This window comes from Lampetra fluviatilis, chromosome 50 (assembly GCF_964198595.1).
Source record: "Lampetra fluviatilis chromosome 50, kcLamFluv1.1, whole genome shotgun sequence".
Lineage (NCBI taxonomy): Eukaryota > Metazoa > Chordata > Hyperoartia > Petromyzontiformes > Petromyzontidae > Lampetra > Lampetra fluviatilis.
This window is the reverse complement of record NC_136324.1, coordinates 1,042,367-1,064,421: the sequence shown is the minus strand read 5'-3', so window position 1 is coordinate 1,064,421 and position 22,055 is coordinate 1,042,367. Positions and strand designations below refer to the sequence as shown.

The following is a 22,055-nucleotide window of genomic DNA, read 5'->3' as shown; positions in this document are numbered from 1 at the left end:
GGTCCACGCTCCAAAATCAAATTTTGGAGTAAAATTACGTCGGCATTGAGGCCCTATAAAATAAAAAGTTATCCAAAACTTGGCAGTGAAGAGCAGAACTATAGGGATTATCCTTGGCGGCCAAGATGATGACGTCACGCGACATGTGCTCGCCCCCCCCCCTCTCGATGACGTCATCACACGTGACCTCACCCCGCGACGTCACACGTGGTGCGGCGTCACGCGACATCACCTCGTGATGAAAGCTGGGACATATCGTCTACAGTAGCAACCGAATACATTCGAGGACCGTTGCACGATGGAGAGGGTTAAGAGAATCCAATCCATGTGTGCGCGTGGTTTTTCTTCCTTGTTATTTAAAAATGTCAATTACACAAATGCATTTTTGTTGAACTAACATCAGGGATTTAAAAATAAGTATTTATACACATTTCCGACGCATGGCACACTATAACAAAACATACTGCTCGACTGTACAGGCTGTACGCATTTCATGTTAAGGCAGTTCTTCATTTTAATAAACTAAAGAGGGCTGGGAAAAAGTGGGGGTTAAGCGGCTAACATAAAGGAGAAAAAAGATCTGTGTGTATTGTTTGAGAGGGATATCATACAATTTCAAGGCCATTTTTCTGGGGTTATCGAGTCCAGCTGTGGGCATTAATGATTTAATGTGTTTCGAAGGTGGCACACCGAATCCGAGTTGTGAGCTAAAAATCACAATTTTGTGCAAGTACTACAAACGAGAAGAATAATCTACGGCTTTTGAAGAAGAAAAAATTTGATGTTGTCACTTAAACTGTCAAAAAACTAAACTAGTTTGTATTTTACCAGGTAAGGCCCAATGAGCTATATAGCTTGTTTTTCAGAAGCAACCTGGCCACAAATGATAGCTCAACAAAGTGGCTTATCAAGGGAAAATGTTTCGTAGCCAAACTCCAAACTTACAGGCGTCAGGGTCTGGATCGAACTCCAGACCTCCTGCATATCAGGCGAGGAAGTTAACATATCGCCACAGAGGTAGAGCAATGAGATCGATCGGTCGTTGTGCCGAGCGAGATAGTTGCTCGCACCGCTGGAGCATTTGGGATGGTGACGGCGTGGGGAGGCCTTCGTCCAGATGTGGATAGACAATGGCTGATGATATTGACGATTCATAGTGCGTGCATATCTGCGCTCTGGTCTTGTGAGAATGGGGATATAATACATGAGGCCTGGGTATGGCTAAGTGAGTTTTATTGCACACTGTGTTAAGTGGAAGTCGTTCGCTTGCCAGAATTCATCGCTGTCATGATTCTGACTCGGTGGGAACATAAATCTGCGAACTTTGTCTCGCGTGAAACGTTTATCTTTTTAACCCTTAGGACGATGATGAAGTATTTGAAGTTCATGTGTTCTCCCTGTGGTCGCGTGAATTTTTCTCCGGGTCCTCCGGTTTTCCTCCCCACATTGAGAATCGACATTACGCATTAAGAATAGTTGGCTGCCTTAAATTTCCACAAATCAGCCACTTCGTTGTGCAATCATTGGAGATAGCCAGGTCGCTTCTGAAAAAGAGCTTTATAGCTCAGTGGGCCTTACCTGGTGAAATAAAAATGGTTTAGTTTAATAGCTTTAGTTTAGTATGGGCCGACAAGCGGCCGCTCCGTCAGCGGTCTGGTCCATCGAATCGTACGGAATGCAAAACGCGCCGGTGTGGTGCAGTGTGCCGCCGACAGCGCTCTCTCCCATGCCGAACGCTGCGACTGCAAAAAAAATCGGTGGCGGTGACAAATGGAGCCCATTCACAGCGAAGGCGACAACGCTCGTTTATTATCCTTTTATGCGGCCGCACCGGCCGCTCAAAAAAGCGTCTCGCGACACGGAAGGGGCAGCTTCCTGCTCCGAGAGATAAGCAACTTCCCCCGTTGTCCGTGAGCGAGAAAGAAAAATGACGCGAGGTGCCGGCATCGGATCGGCGCTCAAGCAAACGGCACAAACGGCGCTCCCGGCGCCGTGGTTCTGCGCGGCGGTGGGCGGCGGTGCGAAGCAACGCAAAGAGAGGGCTCGGGACAACGCCGCCGCCGCTGCCGCTTCGGGATGCAACGATCGCGGGATTTGTTCACGGCTTTGTATCGCGTAGCAAAGGGCTTTTATTATTATTATATTCGTAGGCCGTGAAATTAAAATAGCTCCCGGCAAAAGGCTGCAGATGTGAAAAGTACAATAGAGTCATTCAGAACGGAACCTGTGAGAAAAGACTTGGAGCGAAGAGATGCATGTTTTACGAAGTGGGCGGGGGGGGGGGGCAAAGATGAAAGCTCAAAAATATCATGAATAGCCACTCTTGTTGATATGAAAATATAAAATACCAACTAAGTGTGCATTGAGCATTACATGTATGAACTGACGTTTTTTTTCGATAATTTTGTTAATGTATTTTTATAGTCCTGTAAAAAGGTTGCACTTGATGTCAACAGGGAGTGGAGTTTAGTCACACGTGCTGGTGATAGTTGAGACACAAGTTGCTGTTGTTGAGAGGCTGTTTGCCTGATTGTTTAATCAAGGATTTTTTATCGTTACGAGACCTCGGACGAAATAATTCTCAAGGTGCCAAGGTGGCGAAGAGAAACAAAATAAACACAACACTGAATATTGATATTAATAGCACTGCTATTAAAATAGTCGGTCGCGGCTGAATGAGTTCACATAGTTGGAATAAAACATTCGAGCTGCACTTTACGTGTAGAAAATGCAGCTATATTACACGGATAAAGGTGCAGGCCTGCAATGTTCAACTCATGCCAAGGCTGGCTGGAGGACCTCCACTCGAGGGATCTCCAGACAGTCCCTGTGGAGGGTTTTAGCTTTCTCTGCAATCACACCACGGCAGAAGCCCAGATATGTTCTATAGTTGAGAGTGTATATACTAGTAGTCTTAGATTTATATTGGCTACATGTATTTTGAACTTCTTTGCCACCGTACGTAGCCAACCATGCTAATTGGAGGTGCGGGAAATTCATGGGAGGCAAATCCCTTGCTCAACTGATGAACATAACCGTAGACTTCTAGGTGTTTATCAGGAGATTGTAAAGCAAAATGGAAGTTTTGGCTGTCCCCACCCTACGAGTAAAACCAATCAACGACCAGGCCATAGGCTAAGCTTATAGTGATGCCACATTTCAGACCATCAGAGTTTCGGTCACACAGTCACAATCCTCTACATGTACTGTGTAGTAATAGCAACGCCATGTCAATCAAGGAGGCTGTTTGACCGTACTTCATGCTGATCAGTCAGTGTCGGTTAGAGAAGGGGACGCACCCTGGACCGGTTCAGATATCACTCGTCACCGCCGTGACCGGGAATCGAACTCGGGTCTGCAGCTTCAAAGCGCCGCTCGCGAACCACTGCACCCGACGATGGCGAATGTAACAATTCGCTTCAAAACGGAAGCTCAACAATGAAAGCCACGAACGAGCACTCGGGACTCGCCGCTGCTGCTGCTGCTGCTCGCGCGCGAGCGGCGTTACCATGGCGACATTGCGCTCCGTGCCGCACGCACAGACGCGCGCGAAGCGAGACCCCCGTCCGACGGTCGATGTGGCCAAGACAAAATGATGAGCGCGGAGGGCACTCGAGTGCGAGAGAGCCCCCATAGCCAGAACGGAGAGTCCCGCGCATCCATTGTGACAAAAAAAGATAAAAACCGAGCGCAAAGGCGAGCTCTCTCCTCCCCGCATCTGAAATAAGATCCGGGTGGGCGCATTTGTCAGCGCCGCAGATAAAAAGGCACTCGCCGTAGCGGCGATACCGGCAGTGCATTCATCGTTCCAAATGTCACGCGGAGGTAAAGAGCCTCCGCAAATGAAGAGCGCGGCCGCCCGTGTCGCGTGGAAGTGCGACGGAAAAACAATCTGCGCCGAAGCCCACGCACGCAACAACGGACGCGAAATAAAAGAGGGGCCGTATCACTTACAAAAAACCCATTTTAAACGTTAAACACGTCCGTAATCTGAGGTTGCTATTTTCCATTTTACGAGTAAAAACATTAAGCCCAACGCGTGTGTTAATTGAGTAAATATTCAATGCTGCACACCTGTGTTTATATTTTTTGTAAATTTTCAACAATGTTGCATTCAAAGATCTTACACGTTCAAAATGTGATCTTATCCACGATGTTTTGAAGTGGAGAATACAGCGTTAGTAACAAAATACAAATGGGGCCGTATCTTCTCCTTCCCACAGTTGTGGGAAGGATGGGATGTGTAAAAATACATCTTTTATGTTATTCATTTTGTTAATTTGATTAAAAGCAGACATTTAACCAGCCGAGTGGTGATGGTTGTGACGACACCACCCATCTCGTTATTTAATTTAATTCTGATTGACTCAAACGTGACTTGAAGTTTAAATTGTATTCTTATAATAATAGCTTCTTATGAATTAGCCTATAGTCGAATTGTTTCATGTGTTTGTATGAAAATATTATTTAAACATTAAGAGTCAAAAAACCTGTATTAAAAGGTTAACAATGTAACCACCTCCAGCCCCTCTAAATATCTACTCCCCACTGCTGTCATTAGAGAGATAAGAACAGAGCACGGAATATGGAACAACGCAATATCCGATTCACAAAAATGAAGGAGGCATCGTCACGGCGATGCACCACTCCGCTAATCCTGACGCAATCATCCGGGGGTTCAACCACCTCACCGCACAATTACAGCTGTTGGCCTCCATCAACACCAGCAGCCACACAAAGAAGATGTGGCGAGAGAGACAAGGCTTCTGCTCACCTCACTGAGAAGTCGTAAGAGCAGGAAGCCAAGACGGTAGGCTGAAATGGAGAACACTGCAAAATAGAAACACGTTGCGTTAAACGAGCTGGTGGCCTCACTTTTACGGTGGCGACTGATGATCGTTAATGAGCCAGCGTGGAGCTGGGGCAGAAAGCTCCGCTCATAACCGGAGGCCCCAAATCCTCGCTAGGGGGGTCGACTCAGTGGACGACAAACTGTTTGCTAAAACCCAGTTGAGCTTCACTAGGTAATGAACTCGGATCTTGAGTGGAGTTCACGCCCTGACTAAGCTCAAAGCAAGTTAGAGTGAAACGCCGTCATGCGTTGATGTTGAACTTTGTCATGAAGTCTTTAGCCACCAGTGAGGCGGTTCATCGGTCACGATTCGATTTCGGCACGGATAGAAAATATCTTTGTAAATGTGATAATCTTGTTGGGTGGGGGAGGGGCTCATGGAAATAATTGTGGAACAAAACCGCGACCACGTGGCCTAACCCACCCATGGCTGTGAGAGTTGTAAACATGTATCCCATTGGCGATTGAATTGGATTAGTTCAGGTTTGCGATCCATTTCAGGATTTTTTTTTTTTACGCAACAGTGAATATAGTCAATCAATTACAGGTTTCCCTCGCTTTATACGAGTAATTTTTTTAGAGATTTTGCATACATGCGGCTAACCCATATCCACCCAAAATTCGCTACATCTGGGTTTAATTCACTCGCATGCGGCTATGCAGTCGGAAGTGCGACAACGTTGTGTGTGTACTGCATCACCCCCTACTGGCAGGTCATAACGATTTGCAGGCTGGTGCAACGTGTACCTTGTGTGCCAAACAGGGAAAACGCTGTCAGTGGAGGATCTCCTTGGCTCGACTGCACTAGGGCACTGGAGCAGTTGACATGAGTTGCGATGGAAGGCAACCGAGTTGAAAAGGTCACACTCATTACACACAAAGCGCTGACCACAAATGAACCACAATACCTTGCCGATCTCGTCAGGGAGCATAAACCATCATGCAGACTCTAGTCATCCTCGCAGCAGATTTTGTCTAACCGTCGAACAAAGATGGTCACTGCATTGCGTGCTCTAAGATGCACTTCTGCGGCCGTCTGGACCGCTCTTCCTTTCGATAGGAGTGCTGTGCACTTTTAAATCATCACAGATTGAAAGCTCATTTCTTTTCAACTGCTTGTTGTGTTTAGTTTGCTGTCCTTCCCCCACACCTCCGATAAGCGCGTTTGGCTACGTATGGTGTGAAAACATTTAAACACACATACAAACGAGCCATTTAAACAAACGCCATAAAAACCTAGAATCTGAAACCCTTACCCTGACTCTCCGTATCGCATACGAGTGTCCGAGCAGGCTAAACACCGGCTGCCGGATGTTTCGCAGGTCCCAGCCGCGGATGCCACAATCCACGGCGGCAGAGACCAGCAGATTCTGGAAACGTTCACGGGAAAACATTTTTTATTTTTTATTAAAGATGCAAGTAAAACAAAAACCCAACGGTTCCCGATGCAGAGACACCTGCGGCGTTACCCCAAGTTGTTCGACAAGATGCATCGACGTGACATCACAAGAGCAGTCTGGCTTGAGTGATTACCCGGGTTTTTTCATTCAAATTTAAGATGCAGATTATATTGGCGTCGTGTTATGAGAAGGAGCATCCATTTGGATCTCTCGCAGAAGTAATGTAATCCTTCATGTTAAGAGAACGGTCCATGGAAGCGGACAACACAGAGCTACCTCTGAAAGCCCTTCAAGTGACCTCTGGTGTGAGGTTTTTTTTTCAACGGTTTTACTTAACTTGACTCCTGTGCCATGGTCAAATCTTGTAATGAACATTTAGTCTACTTCCTGTTGTCTAATAAATTCCACATTTTGCACACGTACTCAAATTCGCTGACAATGCACGCCTGTATCAAACTCGGAATAAATTAATCAATTAATTCGCTACTTTAAAGCAATTTACATTTTGTATGGGCGCCTTATTATTTAAATATATGTGTGTAGGTCAAAAACGCCGCGGTCCCTAAACTCTCGAATCGCTTCGTCCAAGAAGCAGGCGCCACGTGTCTCAGGCGACCGCAAATTAAACCGTTGTTTAAAAAAAAAACTTTTTAAAGGAGTTATTCAGTTGTGCGGTCATCGGTAACCATCAACTCTCTCTACTTAACAACCCAGATTAAACACAGGTGGATGCGCGGGATTCCAGCCCAAGATCTCAACGGCGCCACGTCCTCGGACCTGGATCTCCGTTTAGCTGGTGGCTGTAGCGCTGCACGACCGCGTGCGGTCACCTGGTCGTACTTGCACCAATCGCAGCTGAGGACCTCCTCCTGGTGGGCGGGGATGACGATGCGCGCCGCGTGCGGGCTCTTCACGTCCCACACTCGCAACGTCTGGTCGCCTGGCAAGCGGCGCGCACGCGCACAGCGCGAGAGAACATTCAGCCCAACGAGCAACCCATTAAAGTTTATTTTGGGGGGTTAGATCGCGTGAATATAAATGTGTCGTTAAACCAGCCGGCACCGGACACAACCAATCAGTAAGGTTTGTCACGTAAACAAAACGTGCCAATTAGTTTCTAGTTCAGCACAGCGGTGTGTTGGGGAGTAAACCCACAACATTTACAATTCCAGCACCGTGACGTTTCGCCGGTAATTACAACCAGCCTCATCAGGCGACAGCACTACGTGTTAAACTGACAGTGAGTAATGTCCGCGCAGGAAGGAAGCCACCCGCCCTCCCCCCTGCTGGCTGGCCAGCTGGTCGGCCGGAGCAGCACAGCGATTGCGGCAAGCAGATTGCGCTTGGAAAGAAAGCATCGAGGGATCCCGGGATAGATAAAAAAAGTAGCACGTTCTGGAATGTCAACAGCTGTTGCCTTATGGAAAGGCTTGCCTCTGATAAATATGAAAAGTTTTTTTTATTTAACCAGGTAAGGCCCACTGAGCTATTGAGATATTTTTCAGAAGTGACCCGGCCACAAATGATAGCTCAACGAAGTGGCTTATTTAAAGCAGCCAAATACTGGTGTTTCATTCCTGTTGCTGTTCCCCCTGTTGTACCGTTCCCATCCTGCTGTAATGTGCACCGATGCACTACTTTATTGAGGACGAAATTGGTAAGTAAAAGAAAGATTTATTGAGTAAACAGACATTTAACATACTCTTAGGTTTTTTCGGTAAAGTCACGTAGGTAAAAATAAATGACAAAAATAATAGAAATAATAATAGAAATAAAATTATAAATCACGACGTTTCGGAGGCAACACAAGTCTCCGTCATCAGGTGGGACCGTCACAGCTAGATTTACTGTATCCAATCTAGCTGTGATGGTCCCACCTGATGACGGAAACTTGTGTTGCCTCCGAAATGTCGTGATTTATAATTTTATTTCTATTATTATTTCTATTATTTTTATTATTTATTTTTACCTACGTGACTTTACCGAAGAGTATGAATCCTTGCAGTCACGAAAGCTTCAAATCTAGAAGACATTTAACACTTCCACACCTCATCAACGATTACAAATGTAGCGGATCTCTCCTTGCGGCCTTGCGTTAACTCATCGCGGCGCGTTCCTCCGCGAGACGAACAATGCCTACCGGACGCGGAGGCGAAGCACGACGGAATGTGCGGGGACCACACGGTGCTGTACACGACGCCCTCGTGCCCGCGATACTCGGCCAGAGACGACGGGACCGCGGGGTCCCACTGCGGCGGTAAACAACGCCACGTTCAGCGGAGCCACGCGTCACGAAATAATACCGTCGTCGTCGCCACGACCGATCCAGCGCTGCGTGAAGGCCTCGCCGGGCCGTCTCGCCCATCTCTCAGTTTCGCGAACCGATCGGTACGCGAGAATGTTCAAACGCGATTTGTTACACGACAACCGATTACATACAAAATACATGGTTCGAAAATTTGACAGGCCTTGCCCACGAGCGGATAATGGCCTCGTCACGGTCTATTGGTTAAGGGAGCTTGTATAACCGTGCATCATATCTTCTTATCTTCCCTTATATAGATTTAATATATATGTAAAAGGGAAATTTGTGAATATGTGTGACTGTTCGAAATGTTTAGCATACTTCCCGACATGCAACAAACTTGAAATTTGGCATGTGGGTAGCTTCCAGACTGCACACAATGCAAAAAGTATAAAAATGTACTTCTGCATTTTGGGGGGGGGGGGGGGCGCAATAATGGATATATTTTGCACGGCAAGTGAGCGGTGACGTCACATCTGTGATGTCACCCACATGCGGCAGCGTCACGCAGTGTGCCTGCTGACGTCACGCATCCCCCCCCCCCCACCCTCCGCGTAGGCTGTGTACTAATCCAAGACAAGAATCCAAGTCTCGGGCGAAGCCGGGTAGTAAAGCTAGTAGATTTATAAAGCGCCATACACCAAGGCGCTTTACAACAATTGTAAAATTGTACAAAATGGTCAGCGCTGGTTGGCGAAGGTTGGTAAAAGGAAAAATCGATCGTGTCTCTTTGTCTTCCATGCGATTATCGACAACGCTATAAACCGAAATGGAACAACACTAATTGTGAACGAGACGTGCTCACTCACCACTCTGGCCGTATGGTCCCATGATCCCGACACCACGAGGTTCTCCCCTCGGGTCTGGCTCCAGTCCACGCTGTAGACCTGCGCCCATCATCATCATCATCGTCGTCGTAATCATCAACGAGCGGTCACAAATTCACACAAACGGAAACGCGCTGCAATGCAAGGTGAGCGCGTATTGAATGGTTGCTTGCGTTGTATTTTAGATTATGTCCCGAGTCGATACATAATTAAAATTTTATATTACCGGCAAATCAAAGAATGAAGGGAAGTGAAAAATGTTTAAAGCATTCATGGAAAGTGACCACAGAACAATAATCACCCCAAAACAAAACAGTGCATCAAACAGAGGTCAGAACTCAAGCGATTTAAATCAACCATATTATTGACCTCTTTGTAATCCAATTAACTTAAATGGTGCGCCATCCAATAACATTCAAAAATAAAACGTGAATGCTCACGCCAACACAATTGGGTCCCTAATGGAGCTTATAGATCGCCGTGTTGTTTTTAATGGGTTGATAGGGGAAATAAATGCATAAATACCACATATCTCCACAATCTGTTTTGACTTCAGAAAAAGGCATTTGCCGCTGCGGCCCTTACACCAACGGCTAATAGTGCCTCAGGATTTGACCCGTCCGCTAATGCATTTTTACGTTTTTCAATCTCGCTTATCTGTAACGGAGGCCGATAAACCCATCGCACAGAATGAATGTCTCATCCCAGCTCTGCCACTGTGGGTCACGGAAACCACGATGCCCTCGTGATGAATTAACATTCCCAATACAGGTTCCTCCCACCCATGCAGTGGTATGGAGAACGCATGTGTGTACGTTGAACTTCTTTCGCACCGTACGTAGCCAACCGTGATAATAGGAGATGCAGGGGTAGAACAAACTAAAACACAAAAAGCAGTTCTCAAAAAATGACTTTTTTTTTATCTAGATTTTAAAAAGCATAGCGCCAGTGGCTTCCTAATATCGGAAGAGCGTTCCGCACGGCTGCAGAAGCGCATCTGAAAGCACGCAACGCAGTGACATGACGATGAATGAACATTCCTAAGACAAGTGTCTCCCACCCACCCACGCAGCAGTAGTGGGGATAGCGCATGCTGACAAAGCTGTGCCTTCAAGCACAGTCGTAAAATTTCCTTCAACACATTTTTTTAAGACCTGCCAGCGACAGGAGAAGAAGTCCCTTTCAGCACTTTCCGCGTACTATCCTGGATCTTTGCCAGAACGGTAACTTTTGTTTGGCCATCTCATGCCAAACTAAGTCTGAACTCCTTATATCGTTTAACTCCGAGCCGAGTAGTGTTTGACAGTCGCTGAGATATTAACTCAGACTTCCCTCGCCCATTCACTTTAAACTCTCGCGGCTCACAAGCTAATACAGCACAGAAGCTGGATATTGACTACCTCGCCTGGTCTACAGGAGGTTGTGGGTGCGATCCCGACCCTGACGCCTGCTGTAGATTTGGAGTTTGCGTGCCTCTTTTCCCATGGTCGCGTAGATTTTTTATCCGGGTCCTCCGGTTTTTCCCTCCACATTTATGAACGTGCATTTAGAGCATTTGGCTGCTATACATTTCAACATTAAATTATCAATTGTGGCCAGGTGGCTCCTGAAAAGGATCGATATAGCCCAGTGGGCTTTATCTGATAAAAAAAAAATAGCAGGCGTAGTAGTGAATATGTGGCGATGTATATGGAGTCACGGTCGTGTAGCGCCAGTACCGAGAGAAGAGTGGAACTGCGTGTGTAAAGTCTCTCTCTAACGCCAGAGCGAGTATGCCATGGAAAGTCTCTCTAGGGGGCATAGCCCTGGTGACGGTGGGAGAGAGGTCGGGCGAGGACATGGTCCATACTCTTTTTGGTTTTTTCGGTAAAGTCACATAGGTGAAAACAAAATAAAACTAAATTAAATCACGACGTTTCGGAAGCAACACAAGCATCCGTCATCAGGTGTGACTGCTCCAGCAAAAATTACTGTAGCATATGAAGAGGGCTATTTAGAGACACGTGTTTATATAGGGTACTAGGGGGGGAGGAGCCAAGGGGTCGGGGAGGGGGCATGCGGCAGGCCTGGGGCGTCGCGGGCGGTTGGGCAGGGCATTAGCTGAGTTAAGCCGATTACCATCTTATTTTTTTGCGATGCCATGGTACTCTGAGTGAACCCGAGAGGGCACGTGACCGGACAAGGTGGCAAGGGGGGCCCAGGAGGGGGTGAGAGGGACACGTGATGTAGGGGCCAGAGGCTTCGAGAAGGAGCCCATAAAAGCCGAATCCCGGGCCCAACCGAAGCTGTTTATCTCTGGGAAGAAATCCGCTGTCTTCGTTCCTCGCTCCTCGGCCTTCGCGCACGTAGACCAGGCAGCGTCTAAGCTGTCCTGGTCCGACTGAAGAGTTATCCTATCGAGGGTGCGTGTAGTTAGCCGTGGCGGTCACCACCCTAAGTCGTTATCCCGTAATGTTCTTCGTTACCCTGTGGTGATAAGTTAATAAATGTGTTGCCTCCAAGATCAAGTGTGCGCCTCGGTTGAACCCACGACAAATACAAGCACATTCCACGTAAGCACATTTTCTCACAGCAGCAAAAACACAACACACGAGCACGCCTGCACGTATCCCCCAGCCGCACCTCTTTGCTGTGGCCCTGGTAGACTCGCAGGGGCCCCTCAGGCTGCGACGTGTCCCACAGCTGCAGGGAGCCGTCGCCAGAGCCCGTCACCAGCACGTGCTCATTGTCCTCGCTCCACGCCACGTCGAAGAGGCTGTCGTTCCACTCGAACCTGCGCGAGCGGCACGCGCCGCCGCCGTCATACGCGCGTTCCGCGTAGATTGAAAACTGCGGCCGTCTGGAACGCTCTTCCGTCCGATTTCAGGAGACTACTGGAGCTACGCACTTTTAAATATCGATTGAAAGCTCATTTCTCTAGAACTGCTTTTTGTGTTGAGTTAGTTTCCCTTCCCCCTGCACCTCCGATGAGCATGGTTGGCTACCTACGGTGCGAAAGAAGCTCAACGTACAACACGTTCAAGTCCACGCATGTCTGCACACTCAGACGACTGCTGGATGTGCATATGAACTTCTTTCGCACCGTACGTAGCCAACCGTGCTCATCGGAGGTGTGGCTGATGATGAACATCTTCGGCCACGATAAACCCACAGCGAGATGAAGGCCTACCCAAGCCACCGTCATCTCTCACGAGCCTGCGATGTGATACTCCACCCAACACCTGCACTGGAGCTGATTTCAATCACTGTGACTCCTCCGTGGAGGTCCTCTAAGACGTCTTCCACTCCCTGGCAGCTACTCCCATTGTTAATATTGACCATCGGCGTACATCCCTGCCAGCGGACACATCCTGCCCAAGCCCACTCACTTTTATTTACAGTTTGAATTATGCCTTGACCCAACGTGTGTTCTCAAATCCATGTTCCTAATTGGTGGATCATGCTCATCTCAATTTGGCAGTCCTGAGCCCATGTGGGAAATTCCACATAACCAAAGTTGAGATTCTTACGTGCATATAGAGTGGAACATAAAGAGCTTAAGAGGTTGTGATGGTCAATGATATTAATAAAAGTGGCCATTGATGTTCATAAAATATTTGGGAACTGAGCGCTCACTGCTGTGATAATTAAACAGGACATTTAAACAAAGACACATCCGTCAGAGCATGACTTACGGTGCTTTATCATTACTAATAATAATAATTCACATTTATAATTCGCAATCCATCCTAGGATCCCAATGCGCAAGACTAGATCACCGAAACCTTTTCGTTGCAACCTTTGTCACCTTACGAGCCGTACACAGCATTATTGCAATCGCACCTCACTTAAGACATCATATAAACATACTCTTAGGTTTTGTCCGTAAAGTCACGTAGGTAAAAAATAATAGAAATAAAATAATATTTCTATTATTATTTCTATTTTTTTTTACCTACGTGACCTTACCGAAAAAACCTAAGCGTATGAATCCTTGCAGTCACGAAAGCTTCAAATCTAGAATTATATAAACATTATATTAAGTTTCCTTTTGTCCCCGTGATGTGCATGCCCCATTTTTTTCTACAGCATCAAAAGATGCAGTTGTATTTAGTTGTTACATGAATGCCATTTGGACTCAAACTCACTATAGCTTGCTTCCGCGTGATAGATCACGCAGCTGTTATATGTTTGACACCCGCCCTCTGGTAAGGTCCGCTCAGGAATTACTCCCTGGCTTCATAATAACTTTGCGCGTTCACAGAGCTGCGTCACTCACGCAAAACAATCTGTTTCTCAAGAACAACTCTACACAATCCACAACCCACGGAGGTGCATTTTTATTCACGTGTTTTCAGCCACCCAATGAGGATTTATATGTGTAGGAGGAAACCAGAGCACCTGGAGGAAACCAGAGCACCTGGAGAAATCCCGTGCGTGCGAGGGAGAAACACTCTATCCCATACAGAAGGGCCAGATGACATTAACCCTTTCCCATAAATATAAAGACCCAAGACTGCGAAGGGCTTTATAAGTGGAAGGATTCTTGATCAACATGTGGTGTGTGTACAGACACATGTGGGCATACCTCCGCAGTTCGGTAATTCCCTCTGGGGTCTGGTGCAGAATCAAGAGGCTCCCAGACCCTGCGTGCAAACCACACGCCACACACGCATGAGCTCAGGCACAAGAGTTCACATGGGGTTTCTGCATTTGCACAGCCATTTTTTTAAGTGGTTGTCATTCAGGCTCTGGTGGAAATTCTAACGAGATGTGACGTCTGATTATAATCCAAAGGGGACGCTGCATTGAGTTTGATAAAAATACAGCTCTCTGATGTGTTTGTATTGCACTGCATGTTGATGTCCGACGATTCGTTCCACATTCTGGGAGCTTAAACCCAGTCCGGTGCTGGAAGCTTCAACACGCACCTGTTGAAGGTCCCGGCAGGCGGAGCGAAACGTCGGACATCGTACTGAACAACACGCGGTATAAAGAACATCGTCAAAAATCTACTCAATATTATTGATAAAAGTTCGTCCAGGGTTGGGATCGAACCCAGGGCCACCTGCATCCTAGGCGAGGGAGATAACATCTCGCCACCATCCACTACTTTGCTTGCCATCAGGCATGGTCTATCCACCGCTAGATGAAGACCTCCCCATGCCGTAAACCTGTCCCTTACGGTCCAGTGCTGGTGCCACCCATCTCACTCCCGCATGTCAACTGATCTCGTCGCTCCATCTCCGCAGTGGTGGTCTGCGTGGATTCCTTACTCACTTTGGCCACCATTCCGTCGCCCGTTTCATCCATGAGCCATCACACCGTAAAGGGACGTGCGTCCAGTATGATGTCTCTTCATTTGTTTGTGTTCCCCGACAGGCGCCTATGACAGTGACCTCTTCTATGAATAGCTCTAATGGGGTAACAACCAGTTCTTTGTAAGAAGACCTTGCATCTTTTATATGAGATGGGCAATTTCCCAGGTAGGTTTGGCCTTGGATATTGTCCACGAGGCAGGCAATGCAGCCACATTATAAATACAATATGCCTCTCAATCACCCCATGCAGGAATGGGACATCAGTTTTAGAGAACAAGCAGTGCTAATGTAAATCATTCCAAAAGGATTACCAGTTGCCGGTAAGTCACACCCATTGAATGTTGGCGATAACATCTGTTGAGGTTAAGTTCAGCCCTCACGTCTTTTCGCTCCGGAAAGTTCGGCGCACGCCCAAATGTGTCATCTGCGAACAATAACTCCCAACAAACCTGGTCGCACAACCAAACGCACCGTCCGGATAAACGGACGCTTGCCTAACTTTGGCAATAAAACACAATGTGTTCATGAACCTGTCTGTCCTGTTGAGTGTTATCCCCCACACCCCGAACGATTAAGTTGTTTTTCTGAAGGTCCTTCAGTTTCCTCCCACATGCCAAACAATTAGACAACAATAAAATCACGCACGTGTATGGATTGTGTAAGGCTTCACAAAATGCGTCTGTCCCTGTAAGTATCTGGACGACATTTAATGTAAGTTGCTGTCAGGGGAAAACAACGCATCGCTGAAATAGTCATTTTTGTGCTGGATTGTGTGTCCAGCTTTTGGGCAACCCTTTAAACAATTTGGCCATTTTTCTATAGAGTAAGTCCCCAATAGGAATGCAACATTGAACTTAAGTTTCATATATATTCCATGATCTTTGAGATGTATCATGACCCCATGTTATAGACCAACAGTGCCAACGAGCTATCGACGCTGCCAACCTCAGTTGAAAGCAATGAAAATAAGTGTTGAAATATACCTATAAAATACCGCCTGTATAAGCAAACTATATTTAAATGTCATTGTGCAAGGGTGAAGCTATCACTTCACTCTCTCGCACAACGCAGTCTTTATATTTCCTGAAGCTGCAGTGGACGATTTACATCACACGATCACACACACCCCGTGTGCTGCCGCTCGGTGTATATTTGGCACCTGTTACTATTTCAGGAGGCACCCCTATGCTGTGCGACCCTGCCAAAGGGGTCACGGAGTTCACGTGATCTCTCGCAGCGCGTGAATAACAACAACAATTCTAGATTTGAAGCTTTCGTGACTGCAATGATTCATATTCTTAGGTTTTTTCGGTAAAGTCACGTAGGTAAAACATTAAAATTAATGAAAGTAAAATAAAACAAAATAAAAAGAAAAATCACGACGTTTCGGAGGCAACACAAGTCTCCGTCATCAGGTGGGACCGTCACAGCCGAATTAGCTGCATCAAGGCCACTTGAAACGTCGTGATTTTTCTTTTTATTTTGTTTTATTTTACTTTCATTAATTTTAATGTTTTACCTACGTGACTTTACCGAAAAAACCTAAGAATATGAAAACAACAACAATCACAATGGCGGAGAGGGACCAAATTCAGGCGACAAAAACGCAATTGTCTCGCTGTCGGGGGGAAGAAAAAAAACGGCGTGCCGCGTAGCCTCCGGCGTTTACCGGCGATGCCAAAGTACTGCGATGCGGCGCACGCCAGCTGAGCGGGAAAGAACGGAGAGAACTTGACGGAGTAGCCGTGACGCGCCGGGACACGGAATGTCCGCACGCCAGACTCTGCCATGGGGCCCTCGTGTTCGGCGACAGCGCGGGGCGCTTACATCGCGGACCTGCAGCCCGTCACATGCACGCGATTATTTATATCCACCTTCGGTCAGGCGGGCTCTCGGCGGAGCCACGCGGCGCGCGCACAGAGACACGTGATGCGGCGTGGAGTAAACGCGCAGTTAAACCGAAAGGAAATATCGTTGAATCCGACGGCTGCTGAGCTTTCGTCCGGACTACCGTGTTCCAGGAGGACGTGTTCAAGCATGGCGATCGTAGAGGAGCTTTGGCCGCATCTTAAATGAGCTCGGTGCGGTGGCCTCGTAAAACTCTGCCACCGTGTCGCTGGATGTTGTCGACGACGGCGATTCTAATTCCTTCACAATGCGTTTGGGCGAGATCCCAAACGTGTTAAAACAAATATATTCAATATTACATTAACAATGCACAATGAATAATCATAACCTTGACATGTGATCATATATGATAATCGACAATGTCTGAAGTTGGTTGTGAGCCATTAGTATTTAGTTAGAGGACACAACATGTTTAAACTTTGCAGGGGATTTTCTAACGGTAAAGACAAAACCATGCAAATGTATTGTTGCAAGCATTGAATTAATATTCTGATTTGAAAAATAATGTATTTACTTAAAAATGTATTTTGGTCTTCTAGCATTCACTAACATTATTTACTTATAGCTATATCCTACTCATATTATGTTAACGAGTAAAACATATTTATTATGAAATGTATGTTACCAATATAATTGTGAGTTGTTTCTTAACCTCTTCCCATGCCGATGACCTATATGTACGTCATCGTATAAGTCATTGGAATGGAACCAGAAGAAAAGGCCATGCAGGAGGGCGTGTGGCACAGTTTGGCCATAGCTACCGTAGAGTGTGGTCGTGTCGCTACAGTTCGCTGCGGCGAGCACAATGTCGTTACGCCTCTCTAAATACAATGAACGATGAACCGCTTGCATGTTCCTAGAGATTCAGCGATGAACGTGACACCCCACCCTGCAACTTGCAGTGCGTCTCGGAACGGGTTCATGTGAATCAGAGATTAAGAAGTGCTGTTACTGCAAAATGAACCAGCTATATTTACACCGAACACATTCTAAACTTTGTACTAATACCCTATCAGAAGATTGATGGGACGCCAACAAATAGAAAACACACCTATTTTAAGATAACCTTTGTTTGATTGATATTTGACATATAAAAAACTTGAGTAGATGACAGTCTGCGTCTTATATTGGCAATGTATGCCTGCTGTGCGCATCTGGCCTCATGTCTGCCCGTGGCGTCAGGTTCCGTGGATGTGTACAGCATGGAGGGGACGACGTCTGGTGACGTGAGCCAGGCACAATTCATACCCTCACGCTTTGACCAATGCACAGATGCTCGAGATGTAATTTACAGGATAATTTAAAAGCATGGTGGATGTGTACCGTGTCTGGCCCTTCTATTAACTGACACGGCAACCTGCAAAGCACACAAACCAATCGAAAACCAATCGAGAAACTAAGTGCTATGAACACATGGGTCTCACATGGGTACAGCACATGCCTGTGATCCTGTGCTTTTGGAGATGAGGGTTGGTGGATCACGCAGAGATTTGAAAAACTCCCATGTGCGCTGTGTTGTTAAGGTGGGCAGGAGATAGCAGTAGAGAAAATACATTGTGAATTGATCTGTGCAGAGCTCTGAATGTTAGCCCCTGGAATGCACGTGCTTTCTCTCGGAAGCTGGGTTTCCTCTCTTAAGCTAAAAACTGATGAATTCAATTGGCCACATATATCAATTCACGAACCTCTGCCAAAAATATATTGAAATTCTGAGGATTTACTTGGAAAAGCGCATTATTATTATTGTTTCCTGGATGACATAAATAACATTACTGATGTGGGAATGTTTAAATAATAACCGTGACATATAATTGCATGTAATAATCGACAATGCTTGCATTTATTTTATTTGTTATCAATCGCAGCAGTGTTTTGCAAACTAGAATGTTTTCCACTGTGTGGGATTGTCCAAAATTCACGACAAATATCATCTATAATATAGGTTTTTAATATTTACGCGATTTAAACCAAAAAAACTATAATATGGATCAACCACACCACGATCAATACAAATTAACTGGACATTTTAACGGCAAGAATTTTGGCATAAATCTACCACGTGGCCTAACCCAAAACAAAATGCATGGATCACACACACACACACTCGTGTTGATACAATGATAACGATGCCGACCATGTCTAGAAGATATCATTCCCCATCCTCGAGCGAGTGCTCCTGGTTTTGGTGGTGACGATGACAACGATCCACTCGTCACATCTGCGCCGAAACAAACCTCGGCATTGCAGCAGCTGCCTGCATATTTGTAGTTTGTGTGAGTCGCTCTCTCTCTCCCCGTGGACGCGTGGATTTTTCTCGAGGTCCTACAGTTTTTGCCTCCACATTTAGAAGCATGCTTTATGAGAGCATTTGACTGAAATACATTTCCACGTGATAAGCCACATCCTTGGGCGATCATTTATACAGCTCAGTGGGCCTTGCCTGGTCAAATAAAAGAATGGTTTCAAGTGTATGCTTGAGTAGAGAAAATAGACACACGGTCCTGCAAATGAGTGTGGATGTTACTGTCACACAAAGACCCCACCGCCACCGCATGGCATTAACAGACTGTTGGGGCAAGTGCTGCGATTGAGCATCTATGAAGGCCGGCATAGTCATTGTACACAGTGCACGTCAGCATGTGTAGACAACAGCACCGTGTACTCATCTGAGGCCGAGTCGACCTAGGGGAGGGCCCACCGGGAACCTGTTCAAACAATCCGCCACGAGTAATATTGGTCGTCGTTGAGCGGTAACCGAACTCGGGTTGACGGGTTCGTATCGCAGCGCGCTAACCACTGCGCCACCGCTCCCCAGACACGCGTGGCGACCACGCCACCTGGTGGACGCGCGGCTGAGTGAGGGGGTTGGAGGGCCACGCTGCGATGGGCACGCGCGTTTCTCCAGCCTGGCGGTACGGGTACAATCACAGTCGTATGCATATAACCCAAGAATGCTCAGCCATCATCATCATCGTCGTCGTCGTCGGCCAAGGTCAATCCGCATCAAAGCGTCGATATCTCTCACGATCATGCGATGAACGAGCTGATTTCACCGCTCCATCTCCTCGAAAGACGTTGTCTCGGACCCCAACAGTCTTAGCGATGCAATGGACATTCAAACAACACTGCAGGCAAGATGCAACACTGCGTTCAGTAAACCACAGAGGACGGTGCAGCCCTCAAAAGTTCTTGCAAGTTCAGGCACGAATCGCGCGTCTGCCAGGAGCGAGCTCTCGAGTTGGCCCCTCCACAGGGTGTTTGGCCTACTCTTCCACGCCGACAGAGGCGGTGGGGCCCCATGCTGCGCGGCCGGCCGCGCCTGGAGACCCGACAGCAGGCGGCAGGCAGCGCGGGTACAGTGCGGGTCGTTAACGTCACTGTACGGACTGCACTGTGGACGAGCGCGCAGCCAAACCACGTGGCATCGCTTCAGCTCGCGATACAGTTTAATACATTTTCACGCGTTGATACATCATGCACGTAAGTGTATAGATGTGTGTGTAAGTGTGTGTGTGTGTGTCGATGTTTTGAACTGAGCAAAACAAAACCGTGTCGCACTTACACCCGCGACTCGCCTGGGACTGCGACCACTCGGCCCACGGAGACCCCGGCGAGGTCACGTCATCGCGTGACGCGCCATGACGGCATCGCGCAACGCGCCGTGACGGCATCGCGCAACGCGCCGTGACGTCATCGCGCAACGCGGCGTTACGTCACCACGTAACGCGGCGTTACGTAATGCGCAACGTCACGTCGAGACGCGTGACGTCGTCGCGCACCGACTGTGACGTCACGCGTGAACACGCCCTTCGCTTCATTCGATGACCAATGAACGATGCCAACGCGTTCGTCGGTCACGCCTCGCGCTCTGGTCCTCTCAATTGCACACGAGAGACGGAACATTGCCCGAAACGTCGCTTTTAGTCATCGCCGTCACCACGATCCGTGGGCAGATCGCCCCTAGGAGGTGTCGCCATTTGTCTCTTCACGTTCCGCTGTCTTCAGGTTGCCAATCTGGTTACAGTCGTGGCCACGTCTCCCTCGGCACCGATCTCTGATGGCGTCGTCGTCAACCCATTCTCTGTGAGCTCTTCTTCTCGTTCCGATTCCTGACATTTTTACCCAGAACAACAACGACAACAACGACACTTTTAATGTCCCTGTTGTTGTTGTCCATCCTACACGAGTGTCCACATCGTGCCAGTTTCCTTCTCGTCACTGCCTGCATCATCATCATCTTCATCACCGGGTCGTCTTATTCTATGTGCGACATTTCTCTTATTTCACCGTTGGACACGCTTTGGATCCAGCTCAGACGCAGTCTCCTTCTGTAGCAGCACAGTTCGAGTGTCAACATCGTTTCCCTGTCGGCCTCTTTCAGTGTCCAAGTCTCGCAGGCATTCACAGCTGCCCCGAACACGCGTGCTCTTAACATGTTCAGTTGGGTCTTGCTGCGGATGTTCTTGAGTCCTGCCCACGACTCCTTGTGCCTTCGAGGTCCTCGTTCTTCTGTCTGCCCTGCAGCCCTCGTCCCACGTCAGCCGACTTCCCAAGTACACAAATTCATTCACACGTCAATGACGCTGCAGCAATGGCCCTTCTACATTGCACATAAAGAAGGGACATTGCCTGAAACGTCGCCTTTTATACGTGTTGTTATCTGTGTGTGTTGTTATTTTGGCGTCATCTGGTCCAACACATCTGAGACTAGGCTCTAAGGAAAGCTGTCTCGGGTGTGCACCAATCAACTTCAAGGACAGTGCATACATTATCAGAGTTATGTTTTTTGTTTGCATTATGACTGCAGGTATTGTGGTCTATGCAAACATGACGCCTTGTAAAAAAAGGTGTCAGTTTTGTTGCCAGATAAAAGGGTAAAAAAACTATTATCATATTTGTGTGTTGTTATTTGTGTGTTGTTATTTGTGTGTTGTTATTTGTGTGTTGTTATTTGTGCATGTGCAGCACTGCGAACGCAGCAGCAATAGCTCTAAATGTCGACCCAATGTGTCTATTAAGCTGTTGAAAAGTCCACTGAAGCCACAATCTATACGAAAACTTCTAATCAAAATCTTCAAATCTAGAATAGAGCCACAATCTGTTGAAAAGAGTTACATGGGGGAGGGGGGGGGTAAATCACGTGAACAACATTTCGCTCTGCGTGTTGTGCTCCGCGTGTTGCGCTCTGCGTGTTTCACTTGCGCTCTGCGTGTTTCACGTGTAACGACCCCGGGCACAGCGCTGCAGTTCGCGCTGCAGCCTGCAGATGGCAGTGGCCAACCACGCCACGAACCGGACGAGAGCCACGACTTTGACCGTGGACTTATAAAGATTGTTGCTTGTTGTTGCGGGAGTTGGCGCTTGCCATGACGAAGCCTGCTGACGGCGGCGCGAAACGTCGAGACGTCATCTGGAAGTGACGTGTCCCGGGAGAAATTTCGTTCGCGCGGAAATTCGATTTCG

At 47.3% G+C, this 22,055-nt stretch overlaps 1 protein-coding gene across 3 annotated transcripts in view; it reads right to left on the bottom strand.

Annotated features, from left to right (window-relative positions):
• PEX7 (peroxisomal biogenesis factor 7) overlaps window positions 1–20,213 on the bottom strand; it is a 28,375-nt gene extending 8,162 nt beyond the window's left edge. Inside the window, exons 1-9 of one of the 3 annotated variants that reach the window (XM_078878191.1) lie at window positions 20,155–20,213; window positions 16,354–16,520; window positions 13,952–14,009; window positions 12,007–12,157; window positions 9,367–9,444; window positions 8,393–8,501; window positions 7,083–7,192; window positions 6,109–6,222; window positions 4,775–4,830 (exon numbers count right to left, since the gene is read on the bottom strand). In XM_078878191.1, the coding sequence (XP_078734317.1) occupies window positions 4,775–4,830; window positions 6,109–6,222; window positions 7,083–7,192; window positions 8,393–8,501; window positions 9,367–9,444; window positions 12,007–12,157; window positions 13,952–14,009; window positions 16,354–16,474 (797 nt within the window). In that variant the 5' untranslated portion in view covers window positions 16,475–16,520; window positions 20,155–20,213. Of the gene's footprint in view, window positions 1–4,774; window positions 4,831–6,108; window positions 6,223–7,082; window positions 7,193–8,392; window positions 8,502–9,366; window positions 9,445–12,006; window positions 12,158–13,951; window positions 14,010–16,353; window positions 16,521–16,695; window positions 16,921–20,154 lie in introns of those variants that run through there. The other 2 variants (XM_078878192.1, XM_078878193.1) reach the window with 2 other exon arrangements.
• Window positions 20,214–22,055: the final 1,842 nt, after the last annotated feature.